Source organism: Centropristis striata, chromosome 19 (genome assembly GCF_030273125.1).
Source record: "Centropristis striata isolate RG_2023a ecotype Rhode Island chromosome 19, C.striata_1.0, whole genome shotgun sequence".
Lineage (NCBI taxonomy): Eukaryota > Metazoa > Chordata > Actinopteri > Perciformes > Serranidae > Centropristis > Centropristis striata.
Genome location: NC_081535.1, coordinates 5,943,891 through 5,958,270, shown reverse-complemented (window position 1 = coordinate 5,958,270; position 14,380 = coordinate 5,943,891). Strand labels below are relative to the sequence as shown.

Below are 14,380 nucleotides of genomic sequence, written 5' to 3'. Positions count from 1 at the left end.
TTTACCAGACTAATCATTACTTATAGAAACTCACTCATATTGAATTAACCGAAATTATCCAAAATTGCAAATATCTATCATCAAAAGTGTACTGCAGCGTCCCTTATTTATGTATTCATAGTTAAAAAAAAGTAATCAGTTATTTAGTAAGTCCCCAATAAAGCGATAACTATTTTTTAAACAAAAACAGATGAAAACATCCAGTCAATCAACATAACTAGAAAAACATATTTCCCAGATTTGACAGACTTGGAAGATTTGTTTATTTGGTAACCAACTCCACCTTAATAGCATTCAAGAGTAGCATTTTCATCACGGTATTGCATAACAAGATACTCCGACATGATCTGAGATATAGAGACTACAGTCTACATTGATTAAGAACTTGACAAAAAAGTGACAGTTGTTTTGAGAAAATTATCAATACACATTAAGTTATTCAATAAAAGTTGTTGTGAAACGAAGAAAATGATGGCCAGCAAAGCTGTTTGTATATATTATAGCACATTAATAGAAAAATTATTTTTAAAAGGCACATTCATAGAACAACAATGGGACAATCTTGCATGCAGTCCCACGAGATAAAAGCAGCATAAAAGTTACAACGATATCACAGTTTAGTGGTAAACACATTAGAATACCTGATATAACACCAGTTATACAGTATACAATATACATTTATTGCTTTCATTATTGCTGTAGTAAAAGTGAACTATGTGCATTAATTCTCATAGACTGTTGGAGGGTATTTAAGCAGCATATGGACAGTATAATAAAGTCTCAATTTACACAAATTAAACACTTGCATTGAGTCACCCTTGGAAAGAGGTGCAATTTGCATAATTACAGATACAGAAAAAAAGGAAGACATTTTATGTAATGCTTCTGTCCGTTGATAGCAATCTTTTCAGTTCCCTGAAAGATCTTACGCAATCACTGGCTTTTAGAGGGCAGTCCTCTAAGAAAAGTCCCATTAGATGACTTTTATCCCAGGGGATCATGATGTTGGAAAATTTGTAGGTCAAAATATGTCCAGGTGTCTAAATATGGTTAAACGTAAAAAGTTGTAAAACCATAACAAAGGTTATAAGTAACCTTGCCATCTAAAAAACACAAGTAGACCCTTTTGGTGATCCCCAAATTTGCCAAATCAATGTTTACTGGCATGTATTTATAATATGATACAGTATAAATTAGTATTAGGTGTCATTTGAATAGACTGTATCCTCAAGGCGGGCTGTACAAAACAAACTTCTCTCTGGTTCAAGTATCAAAGCTTGAACCTTCCACACCCCTCATCTCTTACAATCTTCCCCACCATTTGTGCACCAGCAGATCGTCTCCGTTACCCGTATCAAGCAGCCGGTTGCCACATTCCTCCCAGCGACACACCTCACCCTTGTCCATCAGCACAAACTTCCACTCCACGATACTGTCCACAGGCAGGCTGACCACCGTGGTCCAGTGCCCGTCCTTGGCTCTCTCTAGCGGGATGAAGCCCTTCCAGTTGCCCAGCTCCTGCTGGTTCCCCGTGACAGCCACCTTCTGGTACGGCGATTGGGTGAAATAATGGACGCGGAAGGTCACGTCGACGTTCTGGGGCATGGGCTGCACGGGCACAAACTTTTCGTTATTTTCCGTACTGTGGTCGATAAGGGCGAGAGGGCTGGTTTGTTTGATTTCAATGGACGGTGGGATATCTGTTGCATCTGCATAAGTGGTGACTGTTATAGCTGAGCTGTAATTGCACTCTTCAGTTGGAAGCTGGTTGGTTTTCGTGTGATCTTGGGCAAAAGACGGGGCAGAAAGATTCATCCAGGGAAGGGGTTGGTAGTTGCTATCCATGATCCATTCATTGTGGTCCATAGTTGCCTCCATGATACTGATTTCAGTCTTTTCATAGTCCTCTTCTTTCTGCTCTTCTTCTTTTGCTTCCTCTTTCTTTTCAACACTTACTCTTACTTCCTTTACTTTAACCTCTACTTTCACGTGAGTCTGCTTTTCCAGGTCTTTGGTGAAGCTACTAACGCCATCTGCGACCTGCGCCATAAACTGATCCATCGCTCTGTGGTAACTATCCTCAACCTCATGGCCAAACGTGTCCTCGTTGGCTGCCAATGACTCATAATTAGTCCAATCTTTGTGCTCACTGTGGAGTGGCTGCGATGGGTAAGGCCCGAACACCATCCCTGCTGTTTCCTCTTTAATGACGGATATGGCTGCATCATCAGCAAAGAAGCTGATTTGAGCCTCCGTCTGTTCCACACAATCAATCACTGGAATCACCATATTTTCAAAGATCACATCAAACTCTTTACCAGCATCAGGGCTGACAGCCATGCTTGAAATCCCACTCTCTTCCCCAACACCAGCACATGATACGTCGTTATCCCTCAGCTCAAACTCCTCGAAAGACGGCAAGTTAATCTGACACATGGGAGGGTTAATGTCCTCAGTCATGACAGGAGCAGCACCAGTTGTGACTTCAGAGAAATCGTTATTTTTCGTTTGGTCACTTTCTTGGTCTTGGGATGAAGACTTGTCAGGACAGGAGAGTTCTTCAGACATTATAGGTGAAGTAAGACAAGCAGATGCAACCTCCGTCTCGACAGTAGTTTCGTTTTTTTCCATGTGGTCACTTTGTTGGTCTTTGGAGGAAGACGACATGTCGTGGTGGGATATTTCTTCAGAGCTTAAAAGTGCAGTGCAGCTTGTGTTATTGCAAGCAGCTAAATCAGTAACAGAAGTGATACTTGTCTCTTCAAAGGTTTTAACATTTTCCTTGTGGTCACTTTGTTGGTCTTGGCAAATGGATGCCAGCTGGGAACAAGACATTTCTTCAATGATTACAGAAGAAGTTAAGTTGTCAACTGTATCAGGCTCAGCAGCGACACTTTCCTCATCAAAGGCTTCATCTCCTATCACTAGGACACTTTGTTTATCTTTGTCGCATGACTGAACATTCGGGTCATTCACTTGGTCATTACGTTCTTCAGCCAACACCATGGTTGTGTCATTCCCATTGTTTTCAAGCTGGTTTTCTGTCTCATGTGACATCATTTCGGGGGCAAGAATAATAAAATCAGTTTCTTCATCCAGAGCAGGAGCTACTTTACCTTCTTTCTGTGGTTGCGGACAATCCAATGACAAGTCAAGGAAATCTACAATGCTTGAGATTTGAGCTTCTGCATGAGTGGTGATATCTTCCAGACTGTCATCTTGATTATCAACCTTCATGGGCGGACTCAAACAGGGCAAAGCAGAGCTGAGTGACACACTTGAAGGGTCACATTCTTCGAAACAGGGGGCAATGTTGTCATCCGACAGAATATTCACTTTCACTTGGTCATCGTGAAGAACCCCGTCCTCTTGATCGCACGTAAGACCATTTTCCTCTTGATCGCACGTAACACCATTTTCCTCTATGTGTTCAATCTCTACATCTTGCTCTTCGAAGTGTGGCATCTGGGGCTCAAATTTGACAGCTGTATGTGTGTTCAAACAGTCTTCATCTATAACTTCGTCATCAGCTTCAGCAACATCGTCCTTCCAGTCACTTTCCGGCGCCACCTTGTCCGTCACATGATCACACTGATCTTCCTCTGTAGATGGCAGGTTTGTTTGTCGTTCAAAGGTTGAGGACCAGATCTCAGCTTGGTGGTCTACACACTCCTCCTCTGCCTCCTCGTTTTTCATTTCCTCCTCTGGAGATTGATGATCATTGCTGGAATAACAACTGTAATCGATACTATCTGGTTTCTCTTCCTCAAACTCCTCATCTTTGCCATCGCAGACGCAAGGAACAGATACCTCTTCTGTATGAATGACAGGCTCTTCCAAGCGCACGCTGTTTGTGGTTTCATCATCTTGTAGTCTGTCACTTATTTCACTCATTGCAGAGGCTTGTTCAAAGTAGACTGGATTGTTCAAAGCACACTGAAAGTCTTCCTCCTCTTCTCTGGTTGTGTTGTCAGAAACGTCCTTGTCTGTGGTCACATCCTCATCGTCCTGGCATTCTGCTGTCAACACCTAGACACATGAACAGAAAGTTAATATCTTCAGGTCTAACTTGGTAAAACAGAAGATAAAAATACACAAAAGACAGACATACTGCCTGTGGCTGATCTCACAGTCTGTGCTATTCTGAAAACACAGAGAGAATGAGGTCTGAGGAAAATGGATTTGTAGTTGAGAGAGAATATTCCCACTGGGTCACTGCTCCAAATCCTTAAAGGGGCAATGTGTAATTACTGGCCACCTGCTCCATAACATAAGGGGTAACATTTCACTTTGTGCAAGTATCCCAAGATTGTCTTAAGTTACAGTTAGACAGGCAGTAAATCTTGCAGTGTCCTTAGAAATGTAAGTAAAATTAAGACCTACAACCAAACTGAGATTCTGTGGTTCAGACGCTGTTGCAAATGGACGGTTCCGGCAGAGATTACCTGCTCAGCAGAGCACACAAAGCACTAAGTTAGGGATGTTTTTGTGCAGCCAGATCTCCGATATCACCATTACGCATCTATCTTTGCAGTGGTTGTTAATCCACATTCTCATGTCGCCCAGCTTGTAAGGAAGAAATTGGTTGTTGGCAAAAAAGACGCTGGGTACAAAAGGTTTGTACGGGGCTGGTAATAGGCTAGCAAGCATCCCGGCTTGCCTCTAGGATTTTTTTCAGCAGCGGGAGTGAAGGGTAATTTGTCCCTTGGATGTCCCCCGCGTGTAAATATCAATCAGCAATTTAGAAAGTATAAAAAATGACACTTGACTCCAAGGCAACCTTTAGAACCAGTGTTTCCCATAGGACTTTCTGAGACTATGAAGGGGGGACCTGAACAAAGTAGGGGTTCCGGTTGCATGCTAACCCAGAAAATTTTTTTGCCCTAAAAGTCTAAATTTTGTTGGCCTCTCACACATTCTAATGCCACTATTACACCTTTTTATTTAAGGCATCATAATTTGAGAGTCTTCTTGTAAATAATGTGGTGGACTCTGCTAACACATCCATGTGTTCATATTTTGAAAGCTACATGTGTTTGCTTTTATTCTGAAGGCGTTTTACTGTAATGCTTAGTAAATACATGCACCGGGAAAACAAGTGGAGGCCGACTGGCCGCAGTGGGCTTTGTTCTCTTCCAGTAACGTTAGCTAGCCAGTCACTCGAACAGGCAGTCTAACATAACTAAGAAACTTGAATGCTAACCGTTGTAGCTACTGCTAATGGTGTGGCTGTGTCCAAGTCTTTGCCTCAAGACTCAACGCTTTAGTGGCTCATTACGGCCTCTCTAAACACAAGTGGAATTGCAGGACAGGAGGATCCGGGGCTAGCTGGTTAGCATGCTAATATCAATAAATATCTCTGCAACACAATACGGAGACTTCTTTGACATAACCTTAAACATTTTTTTACTTCTGATAATAATTATTAAACTTAATTATTAGAAGTAATATCAAAATGATACATTTTCTTTATGTTTTGAAATAGAACATATCTTACACATTGCACCTTTAAAAGAAATAGTTCAGACAAATTGGGAAATACATCATTTGCTTTTCTTCTTTTTGCCAAGAGTTAGATGAGAAGATCAATACCCCTATCTGCTAAATATGAAGCCACAGCAGCTTGTTATCTTTGCTCAGCATAGCACAGACTGGAAGGTGTGGGTAACAGCCACCCTGGCTCTGTCTCAAGGTATCAAATTCCACCTATGAGCACCTTTATAGCTCAATAATAAAGACTTTTAAACAGACCAACTGTGACTGTGATGAAGTTTTTAATTTGACTACGGCTTGCACATAACCTCACACAGAGACAAATGGCTTCTTACCTTGTTATCCTCCTCGTTGTTCTTTTCATTAATTGGCTCAGGCTCCTTCCAGCAGCTATTATTATCATCATGGACGTCTTCCAACACATCCTTCACAGCGTCATCTGTTGCACCCTGATGGCCATCGACAGCCTCCTCCGCCACCGTTTCAGCCTCTGTGTAAGTATCACTTTGCAGGCTTTGATTGGCCTCATCTGCATACGTCTCTGCTACTGTGTGAGAGTCCCACACAACTGCCACTTCCTCTGTGTCATCTGTCGTGGGGTACTTGTTGCCTGCTACTTGGATGTCACTCTTCGGAGGGAAATAAGGTGGAGGCGTCTTCTCAGCAGCACGGCGGTGTCTGATTTTGAGATCGCTGTGAATCAGATCCTCCTTCACGTCTGATGAGTGTCTTCTCACATCTATAACAAGATAGAAAAAAGCCCTATGTTATATAATAACATTTTAAATGCATGCATGCTATAACAGCAATATGAACCTGGTCTCACAGGAATCTGATAAATAGCCACAGATTTGCTTAACTCAAAATCTGTGGAATAGCCACGGAATCACTCAAATTTCCGTGAAACTGACACGGATTTTGCTACAAAGTTAATGACAGTCATATCCCGTGGCTATTCCATGGATATTTTTCCTCTTGGTTTGTTCCAAGTCACGTGACTTTCAAGGTCCCGGCGGTCAGAACAAAAAACATGGCGGACAGTTCTCTCATTTTTAGTGAAAAAATCAATATTTTGACTTAGTTTCTGCAGAAAAATGGATTTTGATCACATTTCTAGCAAAAAATATATGTTTTATTTTCGAAATATTCACTCAGTGAATGTACATAATCACTTTGTATGTTGGAATAGCCACGGGATATGACTGTCATTAACTTGCATTGTAGCAAAATCTGTCAGTTTCACGGAAATTTGAGTAATTCCGTGGCTATTCCACGGATTTTGAGTTAAGCAAATCCGTGGCTATTTCACGGATTCCTGTGAGACCATGTTGGCAATATACATCATGCTTTTAGAAATCATGTTGTTTCTAACTTTGCAGCTTTTGAACTTTGGTACCTTTGTAAATAGACAGGACAGCAGAACTCACTCCCTTATCATATTACTCAATTAAATCTATATAGCTTTAAAAAACAACTTAGAAGTCATTATCTAAATAGCAACTTTAATTGATGCAGCTGTCTTTTTTGGCTGTTGTTTTGTTTTCTATTTGTTTTGTGATGTCAACCATGTTTTATGTGAAATGTAAGTACGTATTGTCTGTGTGTTATTTTTGTTTCATGTTATATATTCATATAGTGTATGTCATGATGGGTTTTCATTCTGTGTATTCCTACATTGTATACGTCACACTGAAATATGGCATATATATGGCATAAATACAGTGATTTGCAAGCAATATTTTACTATTATAGGCGGATGATGTTTAGACAATTTTAAGGACTATTTAGGCCTGCTGTGGGGTAGTTTAATCTATAACAATGCATATTTTAGGATCTTATTAAATAATTGTTAGTAAAATCTTAATATGGGAAGTAACCAGTAACTCCAACAGTCAGATAAATGTAGTAAATGTGAACTACTACTTCTGCTACTACTACTACTACTACTACTACAAACTATAATATTAATAATAATGCTTTATTTAATAAAATACTTCATATATTAATAAATAATAATTAATAAATACTTCATCACATAAATAGAATGAGCATAAAAACAGGCAGCCAGAAATAATGAAAAAAACCCACACTTGATAATAACAGTAAAAATAACATTTTAAAAAATAAGATGAAAATACAATTTATAGAATGTTTATGATTAAAAAAGCCACAGAATCATAATAATTACAAAAATAAACTTTAAAATATCAAAATCAGTTTAATTTTCAGCATCGTGTAGTTTTTAATTAAGAGGAAAAGTATTATGTATAGTAGAAACGAAATATAGAGAAACATGGAAAAAAATCAAGTAAAGTATAAATAATGTGGTCTACTCTGTTACCATCACTCCAAATATTTACCAACAGTATTTGTAGTACTATGTCATTTAATATATCCCTTTAAAATGTCAATGAGGTCAGCTTTTACTAATGTGTAAGCTGTGAGCTAATAATGGCTCTATGGCACCTTAGTAGTATTATAGCCTATTAATATATATTTCAGTAACCTAACTCAGACTAGAGCCTATTAATAACGAGATTATCTGCAGTGGGCTTTGCTGTTACATGTTCAGATGCATGATGTCCTTTTGGTATTAAAACATCATATTTATATGATATTCATCAGAGTTTAACTTTGGATGATTAAAGGCAGATGTGTTGAACTAAATCCCCATCGCTATTAGGGCTGGGCGATATGGACCAAAAGTCATATCCTGATATATTTAGGCTGAATATCGATATACGATACATATATCCTGATATTTTTATCGCAAAGTGAGAGCAAATGTTCAGTCAAAGCCAAATATGACATGTCACAAGTAGAAGAAGATTTTTAAGTCCTGCATAATATATATATATATATATATATATATATATATATTGCCCAGCCCTAATAAGCACTATACACAAGGTACAGAAAGATAATGTATTTTGAACTGATTATAGTGCAAAGAAACATGAAAAATATTAAAGTTTGCTCTCAAAACCCCCAATAAAAATCCACATAATTGGTAGTGTTAGTAGAAAAGTACACATTGGTGGAAGAACTACTTTGATATTTTAGATGTACTAATACAAGTCCTGCATAATATGAAAAAAAATTGAACTATAGCAATATTTGCGATATGGTCTTATTCCATATCACATTTAAAAATACATTGATATATTTTTTATATAGATATATCGCCCAGCCCTAATAAGCACTACACACAAGGTACAGCTCAGGCTGATGGGAATATAATTAGTCTTGCAGATGTTTGGTTTTAACACAATGTATTGTGACCTGATTATAATGCAAAGAAACATGGAAAATATGAAAGTTTGCTCTCAAAAACCCCAATTTTAGATGTAGATATGCTAATACAAGTAAGTCCTGCATAATAATAAAAAAAAGAACTATATCGGTATATGGGATATAGTCTATTTCCATGTAACATTTAAAAATATATTGATATATATTTTTATATAGATATATCGCCCAGCCCTAATCAGCACTACACACAAGGTACAGCTCAGGCTGATGGGAATAATTAGTCTTGCAGGTATTTGGTTTTAAGACAATGTATTTTGACCTTATTACAATGCAAAGAAACATGGAAAATATGAAAGTTTGCTCTCAAAACCACCCAATAAAAGTCAACATAATTGGTGGAAGAACTATTTTGATATTTTAGATTTAGATATACTAATACAAGTAAGTCCTGTATAATAAGAAAATAAAATTGAACTATATCGATATATGCGAAATGGTCTAATTCCATATCACATTTAAAAATATATCGTTTATATCAATATATCGCCCAGCCCTAATCACTATATCTATCTATAGATGAATATTGTGTTATTTGTTGATCTTTTTACCTGTTGACTCCACGCGGCTGTGTGGCTCCTCGGGGCTCTGCTGGACCACCGATGGGTCCCTCTCCGCCCCGGGGCTCCTGCCGTCCCCGTCGGCTGCAGCTGCGGCTGTGGCCTTCCTCCGCTTCCCCCTCACGGTCCGGTAGATGATGAAGCCCGCCAGCACGGACACCATCGCTATGGCAGCCAGAGCCACGGCGGGACCGTGCCGCCCGATCATGCAGAAGAGCGAGGCCAGATCCATGCGTCTCTCTGCGGCCACGCTGTTGCCGTTTTTCAGCGGCATCGTGATCCGTGGAAACAACGAGCCTCCTGGTGAAACGTGTCTGTTATATGTGCGTATGAAGGCCTGACTGACTGACTGTCTGTCTGTCTGTCTGTCTGTCGCTGCTGCGCTGCTCGCTCCTCCACGTTTCCAAGTGTAGTGACTGACCTCTTGTTGCTGCAGAGCTGCATACGGTGCAGGTGCGAGCTGCTGATTGGCTGGCTGCATCACGGGGACTCGGCATTCATTCATAAAAAGGGAAAGGGACGTGTTTTTACTGCCCACTTCACACTTCACACATCCCACTGATGGGATTTAGATACAGAGAAACACACACTGATGAGATACTGTCCCTAAAGACTTCATATCGTTTACTCCATCAAAGGCATAATTATAAATATGTATATATAGGCTATATATATATATATATATATATATGTGTGTGTGTGTGTGTGTGTGTGTGTGTGTGTGTGTGTGTGTGTTTATATATATATGTATTTATTTATTTATCTATTTATTTATTTATTTATTTATGGGTCAGTGACAATTATAAGGATTGGCAAGATGTCAAAATTTATTCATAAAAAATTATGAATATTAAATACTATTATACCATAGGAACACTATATTAAGTACTTCAATACTTTATATTTATTTATTTATTTATTTATTTATTTATTTATGGGTCAGTGACAAATAAGGATTGGCAAGATGTCAAAATTTATTCATAAAAAATTATGAATATTAAATACTATTATACCATAGGAACATTATATTAAGTACTTCAATACTTTATATTTATGTATTTATTTATTTATTTATGTAGTTATGTATTCATTCATTCATTCATTCATTTATTTATTTATTTATTTATGGGTCAGTGACAAATAACGGTTGGCAAGATGTCAAATGGTGTAACCACAAAAATAATGATGAATATTAAATACTTCATCCACCTACATTGTATTTAAGTGGACTAAAAAAACAGCAAATTAATTATTATTATTATTATTTTTTTTTTTTACCATTTCTATATTCACACATTTTCATCAATATGGAGCGGAACATAACAAAATGTGTTATGTACCATAGTGTTGCAATGTAAACGTGGATTGTATTTTTTCCTCATTTGAGTTCACATTTATTTACCTGTATATAATCAGATTTTTATGGGAAAAAATTACTGGTTATACCACCTGACACTGGGTTAGATCACATCATTGACCCTTATGTCAAACAGCAATACATTGCACAGTGACAAAGAAGAAGAAATGAGTTACAGAAAAATAAACAATGCAAAAAATTAAATAGAAATAAATAATAAAAAAAATAAAAGTAAAATAGAAGAGTAAATAAATGGAAAAGAATGAAGCAAAAATAAGAATAATTATTATTATATAAAATGTTATTTAAAACATAATAATATTAATAAAAATGAATAAAGTACTTTATTATGTGTTTTTTCAAAGGACCAAGCATCTGAAACCGTCAATAATAAAAAAATATTATTAAAAAATATTTTCAGCTTTTCCATTTTTAATGAATGGTTTAGTAAAGTAATGCTTTAAAACATTTAATTTTTATTTTGTATTATTAAATCTAAATCAAAAATGTGAAAATGAAGAAATCTCCAATAAACAGTGTGTTCAAAGTCTCCTAAATGTATATTCAGTATTCATAATCTATAGTATGTATTATCAGTACATAATCACATTAGAACAGTCAGAACCAATCAAACCAGTATTTCTCTCATCACTTAGATATATAACATGTATAAGTAATACACATACAGAAACTAGTATTATTATTGTTATTATCATTATTATTATTATATTACAGTATTATTCACACAACGATATCTTTTTCAATAGTTAAAAAAATAAATATCTCACTCTGTTTCCTCTCAATTTATTTATTTGAATAACTGAATGCTTTTAGATCAATATATTCCAGTAAACAAAATAAAAAGTGCAGGCTTAAGATATTGATCTGAGTAAGATGATAGGATTACTGACTTTAAAAAAACATTACACATTATTCGTGGTGAAAGTAATCATTTTAGAATGATCAAAACATTATTAATGATTACATGTATACAAAATATATATATATAGCTTACTCTACTATCTCCAAGCTGAGAGAATTCCATGAAAACACTGATAGAATCCACTGATCAACCAATTCAAACTCCTGAGTAACAGCTCCACCCAGTGGAGAGCTGTGGTAATTACAGGAAAGGTCATTTTTTTCTCTCCATTTAATGAACTTTATTAAAACAGGTTGTACATAAAAACAATTGTATATAGAAAAGCAGACAGGTGCTCCAATATATATGTGCCAACAGAAATAAATAAATAAATAAATCACAGTAAATTAAGTTTATTATTAGTAATGCCAGTAAACTAAAAAAAAATACAGGGAAGGGAAAAAACAACAAACAAACAAACAAACAAACAAACAAACAAACAAACAAACAAACAGAAAAAAGGGAACAGAATGTAAATGCATTATTTTTCTTCGAAAAACCTCTCGTATATATCTGTGGATGAAGTGCTTTGTTTAGTGTCAATTAGTGTGAGAGATTTCATGTTCTCTTTAAACTCATGCAAGAAACTTCCAGAATATTCGAGCACATACACAGTGATAAAAAAGATGTCAAACTGTTTCCTCCTCTAAACCACAGAAAACACAAGAATACTCAATATCAAGCTTAAATCTCTCTAAGGTTGTTTTGTTGTTGACATTGAAAGGAAAAGTTCCTGAATTCACAGGAATGATCCAGTGACGTCTGCTCTCCTGTGTAATGACTCCACCTAGTGGAGAGCTGTGGTTATAACAGGAAGGTTCCTTTTTTTCCTTCCAGATCTTTATTATCAATGAAGGAAATACAGGCATGCAGTATATAAACAAGACACACAAAGAAAAATGTCAGTTACAGTATCTGTAGATATATATATATATATATATATATATATATATATATATATATATAGATAGATAGATAGATAGATAGATAGATAGATAGATAGATAGATAGATAGATAACACCACCATGTGTTAAAAAACAGAAAATATGAATTATTTTCAATAAACTAGCAGCAACACTGATTTTGTTGCATTATTTTTTTTTTGTGCAGTGTCAAATACTAATAACTTTTAGTGTCTGCAGTTTCTCTGAGCGCCACTAGAGGGAGAAAGAGACCAGAGAATGAAAACAAGCGACCAGGCACTGATCACTGGAACTGATTACATATGGTAAATTAACATAAATAACATACAGTGACTTCTGTAAAGGGGCTGACGCTGTCTGCAGCCTGGTTCTCTTCTGGTAAAATAATATAGATAAAAGATTAAAAAAACAAACAACAACAAAACATTGTATACAGGTGCATCTCAATACATTAGAATATGATGGAAAAGTCAATTTCCAGTAGTTCAAGTCAAATAGTCCCAACCAAGTATTGAGTCATATAGATGGACATACTTTTCAGAGGCCAACATTTCCATATTAAACAGACTTTTTAAAATTGGTAAGCCATAATCATTATAATTAGAAGACATTAAATAAATTAAGACATGAAATGTTTCATTCTGTGTGTAATGGATCTATATAATGTGTTATTTCCACTTTTTGAATTGAATTACTGACATAAATAAACTTTTCTATGATATTCTAATTTATTTAGATGCACCTGAATATATATATATATATATATATATATATATATATATATATATATATATATATATATACACACACGACACAATAGACTGATGAATGAACAGTACAGTGCATATGAAACAGAAAAACTTCAGATTTAAATTTGGATTTAAATTTTCTTATTTTTTTTATTTTATGACTTTGACATACAGAATAGTCCCAATATTAAACCCAGACTGTCAGATCTTATTGGCTCCCGTGTTTGAAATTAGACAACCTGCTGACTGGAGGGTTTTTAACCAGGTGTGTCGGTTCAAATGCTGAGACCTGCCATGCAATAAATTTAAATTTCACCACTCGTGTAAAATCCAATTTTAATAATGTCTCTTTTAAAGATCCAATATCATATCTATTTAATCCCTTTTAATGGGATGTCTGTAATGAGCCTGGTTCTCTTCAGTCTAAATGACTTTCTCAGTCGGAAACCATTTAGAATTTAAAATTCAATCTCTGAGTTGCTTTTTCTTCATTGAAGCTCTTCCTGTCACGAGTTCAGACGGATCTAATAAGATTTCCCTTTCTTTATTCCCAAGTGACTCCACAAAGTACAGGAAAGAAAATAATGAAGAAGGCAGAGTGAGAGGTGCAGTAGCCTCCACTAGATGTCATGTTTTGGCCAGTAAACAGCTCTGATAATCGTTGGCATGGGAACCGATTAATGATCTTCTGTTTTCAGGTACTTTATGCTTTTTAAACAAAGCAACATCACGATATTTATCAGACTGATTTTGACCAGAAAAAGACACAAAATAACAAAAAAAAGACAAAAAAACCCCACAAATGACCAAAAAAGACACAAAATGACAAAAAAAAACCCTCACAAAATAACTAAAAAACACACAACAAAAGACATAAAATTACCAAAAAAGACACGAAAAGACAAAGGATTAAAAAATGGACAAAATAGCCCAAGACTCCATAGAGTTAAGACTATTATTTTTTGCAGTGCAGTAGATAAAATAAATATAAATAAAATAATGTAAAATAAGATAAAATAAAAACAACAGTAAATAATGATAATATTAATAAATAAATAATAATAAA

The 14,380-nt window shown here is 35.9% G+C and overlaps 1 protein-coding gene across 1 annotated transcript; it reads right to left on the bottom strand.

Annotated features, from left to right (window-relative positions):
• Window positions 1-246: 246 nt before the first annotated feature.
• Window positions 247-9,858, bottom strand: stbd1 (starch binding domain 1). Its single transcript, XM_059357616.1, has 3 exons — window positions 9,354-9,858; window positions 5,829-6,232; window positions 247-4,029 (listed from the first exon to the last, which is right to left on the bottom strand). Exons 1-3 carry the CDS (start codon window positions 9,841-9,843, stop codon window positions 1,303-1,305), a joined length of 3,621 nt encoding a protein of 1,206 aa, XP_059213599.1. The 5' UTR covers window positions 9,844-9,858; the 3' UTR covers window positions 247-1,302.
• Between the last annotated feature and the right edge of the window lie 4,522 nt (window positions 9,859-14,380).

What these genes read in the sequence shown, in the direction of transcription:
- stbd1 (XM_059357616.1), bottom strand. Translation starts at nt 9,843, where the DNA reads ATGCAGCCAGCCAATCAGCAGCTCGCACCTGCACCGTATGCAGCTCTG. An exon ending in CAGCCGCGTGGAGTCAACAG is followed by an intron (nt 6,233 to 9,353) that starts GTAAAAAGATCA and finishes ATCTTGTTATAG; the next exon opens with ATGTGAGAAGACACTCATCA. An exon ending in ACAACGAGGAGGATAACAAG is followed by an intron (nt 4,030 to 5,828) that starts GTAAGAAGCCAT and finishes TCATGTGTCTAG; the next exon opens with GTGTTGACAGCAGAATGCCA.